The following is an 11,854-nucleotide window of genomic DNA, read 5'->3' as shown; positions in this document are numbered from 1 at the left end:
ATTCAACGTCACATGTGTAAGGCGAGCAAAAACAAAAAGGTACACCAATGGGATAAAAAAAACATCACTGGAAATTAGACCATTAAGTCCTATCCTGACCCCTCTAAACCCCATTGAGCTGTATACAGGGGAAGACCATTTTGAAGAAAAACAAAAATACAAGGATAAAAAGGTTCAAGGGATATCACCGAAGAGAAAAACGGAAGAGAGGGAAACAGCAAAAAAGCTTCCCAGGGGCCCTGCAGCAGACAATCTCAAATCGAGATAATGAGGAAGCGGCAACGTCGCAAAACTATTCAGCCATCCCCATGCGCATTTCATCTCAATCGCCTCCTTACAGCATAACAGCAAGACCCAGCACACCAGCAGCGCCAACCAGGCTTCCCATGATGGCACCTGTTGGCCTGGCGGCCGGAGCGTAGTTTCCACTTGTCGTCTGGGTCGAAACATCAGTTGGAGCAGCAGTGGGGACGACAGTGGCGAGCTCGGAGGCCTTAGAGCTGAGGAAGCTCTTGGCATCGGCTGGTAAGCCGGTGTACCAGGCGGGCGGGGTGCCGTCGTTCACGTCGCTGACGATGGAGTTGATGTAGCTTTGGAAATCCGTGCCGGTGGGCAGGGGAACCGCGGTTGCCAGGACTGAGGCAACGTTTGGAGGGATGTTGCCGATGGCCGTTATCAGATTATTGAAGCTGCCTTTGATGCCGGAGGCGATGCCTTCGCTGTTTATGGGGTAAGGAGAGTTAGCTTTCTGCGGATTCTTGTTGTTTTATTTTTATTTTGGTTTGTTTATTGGGTTCTTTATTCGGAATGCATGGATGATAACTATGAGTATGATGATAGTAGGATACGTACAGATCATCTCCAATATCACGCTTCTTCTCGACAGCCTCATCTGCTACGACGGTGGCGACGAGGGCCAGGATGGAGAAGAGTTTGAGTTGCATGGTTATTTAGCGGTATTGATTGATGAATTGAGGTAGAAGGTAAAGTGAGAAAAGGAGAGTGAATTGAAACTTGTGATGAGAGAATAAGAAAAGCAAAACCAAGTCTGCGACGACAAAATGGGGGAGTACTCTTGGTATATATACAGATATATGATTCGTACCCCCAGCAACCTTATAAGCCTCAGCAGCCTCAACAGGCGGAGACGTCTCACCCCAGTTCAGGGGCTTTTTATTTTCTCCCACGAGTCAGCCGTTCTGGAGAGTGACTGGCAGCATTTTAGTATGTGGCAGTGTGCTGGTCAAACAATGCTAAAGATGCCACTAGATCACTATTGGCATAGTTTGAATGGGAGCCACCACTTAGGGAGCTGCTAAAGGACTAGTGGTTGCACCCTCAACTTTGACAAAATTCTCGCATGCCTTATCGTCTAGGTGTCTTGAGGGCGATGCCATACTAGTGCCTTGGCGAGTCGGAAGTTTTTGACAACGTCGTTCAAGAAGACAGCAAGGACCACTGTCGTCATTCGAATATTGGACTCGCTCGGCAGTGGATATATACGGTGGAGCGCTAGGAGCTGATCAAGCCTTAGCTTCAGCTCCAGGTTTCTTCCTCGTATTTTGCCCCAGTTGATGGGCTGTGGCGTGATGAGGTTCCCTGGCATTTGCATGGGTAGCAATCATTCTTTAAGAAGACGAGAATGTACTGCACAACAGTAACGGGGATTTTTAGAACAAGAGGGAAGTGCGTTTCGCAACATACTCCGAAACGTATGTGATGGCTCTGATGAGTGATCCTGTTGATCCCATTTATCCCTGCTGTGTCCACAGATCATGGATCAGCCACATAATTCGCAGGGCTCGGATGGGGCTACACCACGAAAAGAATAAAGATAAGGGTAGTATCGGAGGGCGGGTTCCTTTGCCCACATTCTTACACCACATCTCATATTTCGGGTATTAGATATCGATACATCTGCGTCGGCCGTGTGCAGAACTGCAAATCCGAGGCGGGCAATCAGTTGCGACATGGTGATGGCGCAGGTAGCTGTATTTCACACTGAATGGGGGCCATGCACTGCATACTGTATTTGATCGGGCTAATATTGCTATTCTTGGGAATAGCTGGGAACATAATTGCGCTAACTATTATCGTCAATTATGCTCTGTTGGATTTGGTGTCTCGTGGGACCAACTCCGCCTCAGCCACAGCATCAACGACGCACGTCACCACCTTGTTTGGAGCCGCATCATGTATAGAATCATGCGTCCAGATAGCAGCAACTTTCCATCTTTCGACAAACCTTAATCAGCTTTCCTGCCGAAGTTTTCAAATGGGGCTGAAGCTTGGTCTATGGCTTGAGATATATCGGAAGTCCCCTTGTGGCTTGGCCTACTTCTCTTGATATTCCATTCTCAAGATACCATCAGGTCTTGCACAGCTGAACGATCCAGGGTAATGTGGCATTCGGAGTCTTTGGAGAAGCGCGAGAACGAGGACGAGGAGACCATATATTTCCATGTAACTACCTGATAGCAATCGATGTCGCCAACGACTTATTCTTACGCATTCGTATGGCACGCACTGCATAAGATGTAAAACTTGAGACAGTTGATGGCGTATCCAACATTTGGCATTTGTGTGATGTAGGAAGCCCAATATCAGGGGCTACTATGACAGAGGCAGTGCTTTCGATGATGACTTGCTAGTGTTGGTATGATGAATCGAGACACCGAATATATGATACAGTGTCTGTTGGCACCTGGGAATATGTGATGCATCTTACGCTCAATCGCTGGGAAACAGCGGAGTCGAGGAAGACGAAGTTGGCAACTTTTGAATCATCCTGGCATCCTACGTAGTTCAATGAATTCCGCCAGGATGCGAGAAAAGACACTGGTGGGCCAAAACGCTGCCTCAGTCAAATCAGTTTCGAGGTACAGATCTGTACTACGAGCAGCGCATATGAAGCACTGTTCCTACGCGGCGAACAACCTGCTTATGTATGTACTAATCACACCGTGCGCACTAATATGGGCACACCACACTGTAACAATAAAAACACTGTAATGATAAAAATATCAATGTAAGCAGCGGGGCTGGAATTAGCTGCTTATATCACAAGAGGTCTTTATTGTTAGAGACTATGTGAGCGCGGAGTGGAATCGCGAGGAGAGGAGTGTCTTATGGGAGCGCGTGGGCATGTGAGAGATTGGTTGCATAAGCTAACTACTACGGGTGTTAACCCGTCACAGTAAACCACTAATTGATAGTTAAAAGATCGTTCTCTACAGCAACTGCCAGAGAGGCATACTTTCTATATGTGCATGTGTCAGATGGAAAGCATCAAAACTGGCGTTTTTACTAAAAAAAAAAAGAAGACAACGGCGTTGTATATGTTAAGTTAGCTGATAATACACAAGCCATGGATGTTCGCTCAGCAACATGTTTCTCTGTTCAAATTATTGACTCTGTTCAAATTATTGACTCTGTTCAAATTATTGACTCTGTTCAAATTATTGACTGAATGTCTTTTACAATCTTCCATTCTTTCTCACCAAATTCATCGTCACTCACCTCAAACGCTACTGGGGTTAGGGCGCGTATTACACGTGATATGATTAGCGCCTTGGGGCAATTTGGAGGCGGAACACACTGTCGAACATCAACATCAGCCTTCAATCACTGCAAACAATAACGTCCAAACAACGAATAAAACACCGCAGCAGCAGTGATATTCTAGCTTGAGCCACTCGGGTTTAGCCTTTTCCATTTCTGTCTAATGCTCGATCCCTGAAGATTAAACGTTTTGATACCCCTCGCTCCCCTCCCACCACCTCTTAACAATTTTTTTTGGTGCCTTTCCAGGCCGCAATTCGTCACCATTTCGTTCCTTGTGGCTCATCGAACTCTTTTTGCTTCTCTAACACCCCAATTTGGAAGAATAGTAGCTGGTTCTGCCTTATCCTCACACGGTCTCACCTCCTCACCATTATACCCAAACAGCTCCTCTCAATCTCCACTCTGTTTGATTTTTTGCCGCACTTTCGCAAGTAGAAAGAAGAAAATGGGTCCCAAGAAGGTAGTTAAGGAGGAGAAAATTCCCTTGGGTCGCCCAGGGAATAACTTGAAGAGTGGTATCGTACGTGGGAACCAGTTACTCATAGTGTCAATTTTGCTGTACTTCCTTGACTATTGATTCCCGCCTTTCCGATTCCCCTCCACTTACTTATTCTAAGATCCCGAGGTCCCTCATGTAATTCTACTTTAGGTTGTCCCGCCATTTACATTTCAGTTCGTATTGCATGCCTCTTACCAGACTTGGTTTACTGACATCTCTGATTTTGCCAGGTTGGTCTAGCAAACGTAGGCAAATCGACGCTTTTTCAGGCTATCACAAGATGTTCGTTGGGTAATCCCGCGAACTTCCCTTTTGCGACTATTGATCCTGAAGAGGCCCGTGTCGTTGTTCCGGATGCGAGATATGATTGGCTATGTGAGCATTATAAACCAAAGTCGAGAGTACCTGCGAACCTGACGGTGTATGATATCGCTGGTCTAACTCGCGGCGCCTCAACCGGTGCTGGTCTTGGAAATGCTTTCCTGTCACATATTCGTGCTGTAGATGCCATTTTCCAAGTTGTTCGATGTTTCGACGATGCAGAAATCATTCACGTCGAGGGTGACGTTGACCCCGTTCGGGACCTGAACATCATCAGCGAGGAGCTACGGATCAAAGATATTGAATTCGTAGAAAAGGCCCTCGAAGCCCTTTCAAAACAAACTAGGAGAGGAGGTCAGAGCTTGGAGATGAAGAAATTGAAGGAGGAGGAGGCTACCGTTGGCAGGATACTGGAGTGGTTAAGGGAAGGCAAGGATATAAGGAAAGGTGATTGGAATCCTAAAGAGGTATGTTCCAGCTTTCAGCTTTTCGTTTCTCCCTTCTCGTTATTATCCTCTGGTTCAATTACTGTGATGAACAAGAGCACAACGCTCGTTATAATCCCAGCTCTTCGAATGGCCTCGTTTTATATCTCACGTTTGAGGCTATATTGAGATTTAAGTCCAACCCTGATTTGTATTTCACCATTAATATGTGCTATTCATATGGGATGTTATTTTGGTTGCAATACCAATGTTAACCACGTTTTGTCAATACACAGGTTGAAGTAATCAACCCTCTCTTTCTCCTGACTGCTAAGCCAGTTGTGTATTTGGTCAATCTCAGCGAAAGGGACTACATCCGGCAGAAGAACAAGTACCTGCCTAAAGTTGCGGAATGGATCAAAGCCAACTCCCCCAGCGATCCTATAATCCCAGTCTCTGTCTCTTTCGAAGACAGGCTGACCCGCTTTGAAGATGATGTTGCAGCCGAGGAGGAATGCAAGAAGCTTGGAACCAAATCGGCTCTCCCCAAGATCATTTTAACCATGCGACAATCCCTTCAGCTTGGTAGCTTTTTCACCACTGGCGCTGATGAAGTGAGACAATGGACAATTCGGAAAGGCACTAAAGCTCCCCAGGCCGCTGGTGTCATTCACACTGGTAAGTCATATTTTTAATGTCTCCCCGTTTGTGAGATCCACTTTCCCCCACCGCAGTGAGTACAATACTGATTTGTCTCCGTTGCTACAGACTTTGAGAAGACTTTCATTCAGTGTGTTGTGTTCAACTATGATGTGTTACGTGAGTATGGGGACGAGACAGCCGTTAAGGCTGCAGGAAAAGTCCTTACGAAGGGGAAAGATTATGTTGTGGAAGATGGAGATATAATCTTGATTAAAGCCGGCGCTGCAAAGGCATAGGACAAGCATATAAATCTTTACCTTTGACTGTTTCATAGCCGGATGAATAAATTCAAATATTAGTAATTTTATCATGAACTGAAATCCCTCCATGTAAGTCCTTTTCACCTAGGTATGATGGCTTTGTGAAATTCAATGTATAACTAGCGACTTCAATCGCCACTATTCCGCCGCGTCAGGCGCTTTGTGCCACTTGTGCAACTTACATTATGTTTATCTCGGACTTCAACTGGATTCATTTAGCTCAACGAACAAAGCATATACATATACCGGTTCCTTAGAGATCTGGCAATTCCCGTTTGCTGGTTTTTTTTTGTCCATCTATTTACAATGTTTAAAAAGGAGTAAGTATTGCCCTCCCTTACAGTTTTTCCCCGTATTGAATCGGCAAACCCCGCATTCTCCATTGAGAGCAAGTGTTAAATCAGACAGACATAATACTGCCCCATCCTCTGTAAACGAATGCTCGCATATCTTTTCCTCCGATTGCTTTTCTCATTGATCTAAATTATAACCCAAATAAGAAAATCTACTTACAGATCTGTTCCAGCGTCTCTTTAGGTGCAAGGTCCAAAGTCAAATCCTCCGTTCAGCGTGCTATCAAGCAAAAGCTCGTCGAGACATATCCCGGATTCGAGCCCTATATCGATGAGCTAATCCCCAAAAAGGCTTCCCTGGAGGCCATCAAGTTGTGAGTACGCGAAACCGACCCCAACCACCAACACATCAATGCCCATCTCCTCCAGCACACAGCATCCCCTAACCCCCTTTCTATTCTACAGACACGTACCGGATCGTGTAACCCTCTACACAATAGACTCACGTCCCATCCTCTACCAATCCTTCGACAACCCTCCAATCCCACATTTACGGGTTCTGCACAAATTCCCCGATGCCGTTCCCACCATCGGGATAGATAGGGGCGCGATCCGTTTCGTCCTCTCAGGCGCCGCACTCATGGCACCCGGCCTCACTTCAGCTGGTGGCAGTCTGCCCGACCCTGTAAAAGTTCCTGGCGAACGAGAGATTGAGGCTGGCGAAGTGGTGGCGATCAAGGCAGAGGGGAAGGAAGAGATTTGCATGGTTGGTCCCTTGAAAGTAGGCACGGAGGAGATGAAGAAGAAAGGGAAAGGGGTTGTCATGGATGAGGGACATTATTTGGGTGATGGGCTGTGGAAGGTTGACGTTGTGGGATGATATATGAGGTGTTTAGCGATAGGGGAGCGCGGATCTACTTCTCTCTCTCTCTCTCTCTCTCTCTTTTTTTTTTTTTTTTTTTTTTTTTTTTTTTTTTTTCGTTTTTTCGTTTTTTCGTTTTTTTCTCCCCTGGTTTAATATTTATGATTTAACGAGACTTGGGTTGGTTTCTATTGTAGATTGTGGGTGTTTGGGCGGGATTTGGCCGAAAAAATCGGGAAGACTGGGATATACAATACCTTATCTAGGCTGATTTTACATTTGTCTGTGATTGGAATCCAAATATCTTGGATTGGGCAATACGCCCAACTTACCTTTCATGAACATACCGTATCTTCCCTCATTAATAAATGAATGCGGGATCCTACAATAAAACCGAATAAACCACCTGCTTCGATTATTCGAAATAAATTATCAACCAACCTCAGCAGATATTCAGCATTAGGATGTCACATCTACCATTTTATATATCTAAGGATAGAAGTAGCAATTTGTATATACAGGAGCTAGGTACGAGAATTATCCTATTATAATGACCAAAAAGGGAGCCTTCCGATTAACCTGTGAAGAACCGCCTGCCCATGGTACGGCGGGACAATAAATAAACTTCAGACGGGCCTATATAGCTAGGAATACACGAAGCCGAAATATTTGAAAACAATGCGTATGTATATATCAGCAATAAAATGAAAAGGGAGAGATCATAAATAGTGGAATGCTCAATGCACGAAGGGGCATAGCCATAAGAATGCACGCATATTAGGCATAATCGCAAGTTGGGGCTAATGATCATGACCCAAGGTTGCCTCAGCACCGCCTTGTCTTCATCAGTAGCATCCGATGGTTTTGGGATGGATGTGGGGCGAACGGCGAAGGAGTTTATGATGTGTGAGACAGACTAGGTGGCGAAGGAACACCGTTTACCTTCCTCCTTTGTCATGGAGGCTTCATCCAGTAGATTGATGGCCAGCCCCAAAGTTCTAGTTGAGGGTGTCGGCCCGCGATCGACATGGCTCACGTCTAAAGCGTCTGACGACGACTGATTTTCCTTTCTCAATCCAACCTTAACAACTGCACGCTGGAGCGTCTGCCCGGATCCGTCTAAGGCAATTAGGAAACGGGCTAGCTCCCCGCAGAGCTCCCAGTCGCCTCTCTGTGAAGCTAGTTGGAGAAGGCGTATGACGGAATCTTCGATCCCCTCTGCATCTCCATCCTCTTTCTCATCAAACGCTTGAAGCACTAATAAATAGCCACCAGCTGTCTTCAGAGAGTTTAGTCTGAGGGCTTGTTCGAATAGTTCCTTTGGAGGGGGAAGGTAAGCAAACAGGGTACGCCATGATCGAAGTTCTGTTTTCTGGTACACTGAACCAGAATTTCCAGATAAACATCGGTTGGAATAGCGGACTGCAAGAAGGAAAGCACAGCAGGCAACATCTGGTGACTTGGTGCACTAGACTGCTGGGCTTCGCGATCTTGATTGTCTACTTCATCATCTAGCACATGGTGTAATAGTATTTCTAACGCGTGAGGAAAATAGGATAAATGCGAATAATGATGACAGAGGGAAAGCGCCGCTGGTGTGTCAAGCTGACCTAGATTGTGCTGGAGGAGGTATGGTAGGAACAGTTGTGTCTAATAATAATAACTAGAGGTTAAATGGCGGGTGCTTGAGATTGTGTCTGGTACGGATGGCAACTTACTCTAATTGCAAATCGAAGGAGGGAAAACGTGGCATCTCGTCTCTGAATCATTTCAGGCTCTGCCCCAAGTACAACTCCTTTATTAAGAAGTATAGACAATGGGTAAAAGTCAACCGGTATCGGTAGGGGCTTTGCTGTCTCATTTGGAGAACCTTTGACTGGACGAAGAACATCCTGTACGTCACCCCATACGAGTAAATCTTGACCACAAAATATCCACAAAGAATCTCTTAGGGATATGTCGGTCTGGGAAACGTTAACTGGTGTTCCCACTGCTGGAGTGGTTGGTTCGTCGGAGGGTGGAGCGAAGTTGAAAGATAGCTGATCACGCATTAAAATGTAGTACTCCACATCATGAGCAACAATGCGCATGTCATATTTTAAATCACCCTCCTCTGAAACTGATGGTTGTAGCAATACAAGTTTTCCGTCAACGAGGAACAAAACTGATGCGACAGATACGTCCTGGGATGGGTCGCCATCTCCTTTGAAGCTAGTTAGTTTCGCAGTACCAAAATAAAAAGAGGAATGGGTAAGATTTCTTACGAAGCTGGTTGTCGGGCAATACCCAGCTGATAGCACGAACTCGCGTTGGCGCTCTAACGATGCCATGAAAGGCTATCTGGCCAACCTGAACAAGGCTGATTTTCGTTTGAGTGGCATTTATCACGTAGTGATATAATATATTATCATACGTGTAAACCAGGAGCGAGTCTTCTCCTGAGGGTCCAATAAATACCGCAGGAGCAGGAAGAGTTTCGGTATATAGCACAGAAGAACTGCTAAGGGAAAGCTCACGAGAGTATAGCCGTAACTATGCTAATTAGTTTCAAGAAGTGGTATTAATATGGAGAAAATTGACAACACTTACCTCGTAGGAATTATCACATTCAACAGCAGCGATTAAGATATGTCCATACCAACACATCCCCCCTTGAACAGCAAAAGAATCTTCAGCTTTCAAGTCATCGAATGTTTTCCATCTCCCACTCTGAACACTATAATGGGCCAACCCTCTTCTGCCAGCAATGGCCACATATCGGCCATCTTGAGAAACAATACAAGACCGGATTGGCCATTGAGCATGGAGGTAAGCAGGGGGATACTGCGCATGATGCCAGAGGTAATCTTTACCCGATATAGTAGTGAGATCTGGTAAGTCGTGGCCACGATACAAAATGATTTCCGTCCCCGTTTGCAATAACGCTCTCGCCATGTTCGCCGAGGAGAAGCATCCAGTCAGAGCACTACGGGCTGTTTCAAACATCCAGATATGGCTAGTATCTGGTGCTATCAGGATGATGTATGAGCCACCACCAATCCAACAACCCATAGAAACTCCAGTCAACCAAGCCTCGCCATTTTTGGTGGCTAGCTCACGGTCGGTAGTAAAGCTAGTTCCGCCGGGTTTACCAAACACACTCCATGTGGCCCATCCAGACTCATATCCTGCGAAAATGCAATACCCATCAGGAGAATAGCTCATAAATGATGTAGGACCCATAGACGCTGGCGATGCGGGTAGCTCGAGCTTATGCGAAAGCGGTATGTTTCCCATATAATCTTTCGCTACGTAAACAAACACCTCGCCATTTTTACAGGACACTGCGAGTAGAGAAAATCTCGCATTCACAGCCATGTGAAGAGCCTTTTGTCCGTCATTTTCAGGAGTATGGAACCTATGACCCCTGAACCGGGTCTTTGACTCGGCTGAATGTTCTTCTTCATCCCTGAGGCGTTGCACAGCATACGTTTGCCCGTCACTCGTGATCCACAGAAAAAGGTTCATAGCACGGTCGTAGACCATATCCACAATTGGAGACTTCTTAGAAATAAATGGGATCCGGCTTAAAAGCTCTGTGCTCGTTTGATTTCCAGTTTTATCAGGAGTCCACCGAATTAACTGGATAGCGGCTGGTTTCACCGTCGCCACCATCAGCTCATTGTCCAGCGCCAGAGCTTTGCTAATTCCTGCATCAACCTTTATGACAACCCTGAAACGAAAGCTAACCTCCCGAATGGTATTTGTTTCTTCCGTGACAAAATGGCGACTAAAGTGGTGGCGATGTGGGTTGGAATGGGAGGAGAATCGTTGTTGGTACACATGTGAATTGGCATCTGTCGCAATGGAATAAGTGATGAGATATCCATGGAGCGTCTGTACAACGACAATGGCGGAGTCCGGACGCAGAAGTAGGGCAGCATTCGGGCCGTAACTTTCTAATGAAATTTCGGAGCGCTTGACCGCGGCTACCACAGCTGTCGGCTATGAATCCGTCAGTATATCAAATTCAGATATGAAGGTGGGTAAACAACGTACTCTAGTTTGCCAAATTGCAATGGTGGACTTCGTCATCGTGGCAAATAAGTGTCCGTTACGGGAAACACAAAGCCCAGTTACGGGTTCATCTGGCCAGGATTCTCTGCTGTCTATGCTGCTCTCGGTTGTTGCCCTGGTGTGCTCCACACTGGAGTCCCGTTCCTCTCTCTCCTTGGGCTTGTTAGCATCGCTGTCCGCATCATCATGGACTTCCTGTAATTGAATTCCGGGGCCATTGACCGCATAGACTCTAGGGACTCCATTTGGCCAGTACATCGCTGGAATAAAGCGCTTGGCTCGAGAAGAAGGATGATGATATATCACATTGGACCATCTTCGGCCAAAGGATAGATTCCTCGAATAGACCGCTAACAAGCCAGGTCTCACAAGCAACAGCCATCCATGGCCCCGTTGGGCTTCCCAGAGAATGGTCAGGTTGAACGGTTGACACACATGTATGAGCGGGCGAGTGTCGTCAAGTGCCCAGAGAGTTCAAGTAACAACGGGCTGGAATCTCCGAAAATCACGTGCCAATCAAAAAGCTTCTAGAACTTCCCCAGGCACGGGAGGGGATACTTGCAGAAGCATTGTATTTATCGATCACAACGAGAAGCACCCAAGAGTTTCAGCTTTCCCAACAGATTTATGCACTGTTGAAGTTATATCTGCTGTAACGAAGATTTATTAAGCCCTAATATTTTTTGAAAATGGTAATGTCACCTATTTATCCTCAACACACACACGCATATTGGTTATTTGTCCTCCACCCCGTTCTGAAGCTGATATCTCTTTCTTTAGGCTCCAACAGAATCCAAGAAGCGTTTGGCTCTTGCAATATATAGACTTTCTCGGAAACAGCCTTAATGATGGAACCCTCACCGTGGACGAGA

The 11,854-nt window shown here is 46.0% G+C and overlaps 4 protein-coding genes across 4 annotated transcripts; 2 read left to right on the top strand and 2 right to left on the bottom strand.

Annotated features, from left to right (window-relative positions):
* Positions 1 to 334: 334 nt before the first annotated feature.
* HCAG_01448 (predicted protein) lies at positions 335 to 944 on the bottom strand (the record flags this gene model as incomplete). Its single annotated transcript, XM_001544351.1, has 2 exons — positions 335 to 719; positions 853 to 944. 2 exons carry the CDS (start codon positions 942 to 944, stop codon positions 335 to 337), a joined length of 477 nt encoding a protein of 158 aa, XP_001544401.1.
* A 3,065-nt stretch (positions 945 to 4,009) lies between these two features.
* HCAG_01447 (hypothetical protein) lies at positions 4,010 to 5,747 on the top strand (the record flags this gene model as incomplete). Its single annotated transcript, XM_001544350.1, has 4 exons — positions 4,010 to 4,084; positions 4,294 to 4,851; positions 5,106 to 5,487; positions 5,578 to 5,747. The coding sequence occupies 4 exons, from the start codon at positions 4,010 to 4,012 to the stop codon at positions 5,745 to 5,747; spliced, it is 1,185 nt and encodes a 394-aa protein (XP_001544400.1).
* Positions 5,748 to 6,077: 330 nt separating this feature from the next.
* Positions 6,078 to 6,944, top strand: HCAG_01446 (conserved hypothetical protein; the record flags this gene model as incomplete). Its single annotated transcript, XM_001544349.1, has 3 exons — positions 6,078 to 6,091; positions 6,298 to 6,438; positions 6,530 to 6,944. 3 exons carry the CDS (start codon positions 6,078 to 6,080, stop codon positions 6,942 to 6,944), a joined length of 570 nt encoding a protein of 189 aa, XP_001544399.1.
* An 898-nt stretch (positions 6,945 to 7,842) lies between these two features.
* On the bottom strand, positions 7,843 to 11,240 carry HCAG_01445 (conserved hypothetical protein; the record flags this gene model as incomplete). The annotated part of the gene is made up of 7 exons (XM_001544348.1): positions 7,843 to 8,183; positions 8,270 to 8,437; positions 8,537 to 8,576; positions 8,645 to 9,129; positions 9,191 to 9,458; positions 9,516 to 10,910; positions 10,965 to 11,240. 7 exons carry the CDS (start codon positions 11,238 to 11,240, stop codon positions 7,843 to 7,845), a joined length of 2,973 nt encoding a protein of 990 aa, XP_001544398.1.
* Between the last annotated feature and the right edge of the window lie 614 nt (positions 11,241 to 11,854).

This window comes from Histoplasma capsulatum, genomic scaffold, assembly GCF_000149585.1.
Source record: "Histoplasma capsulatum NAm1 scaffold_1 genomic scaffold, whole genome shotgun sequence".
NCBI classification, from domain to species: domain Eukaryota; kingdom Fungi; phylum Ascomycota; class Eurotiomycetes; order Onygenales; family Ajellomycetaceae; genus Histoplasma; species Histoplasma mississippiense.
This window is presented reverse-complemented; position numbering and strand designations above follow the sequence as displayed.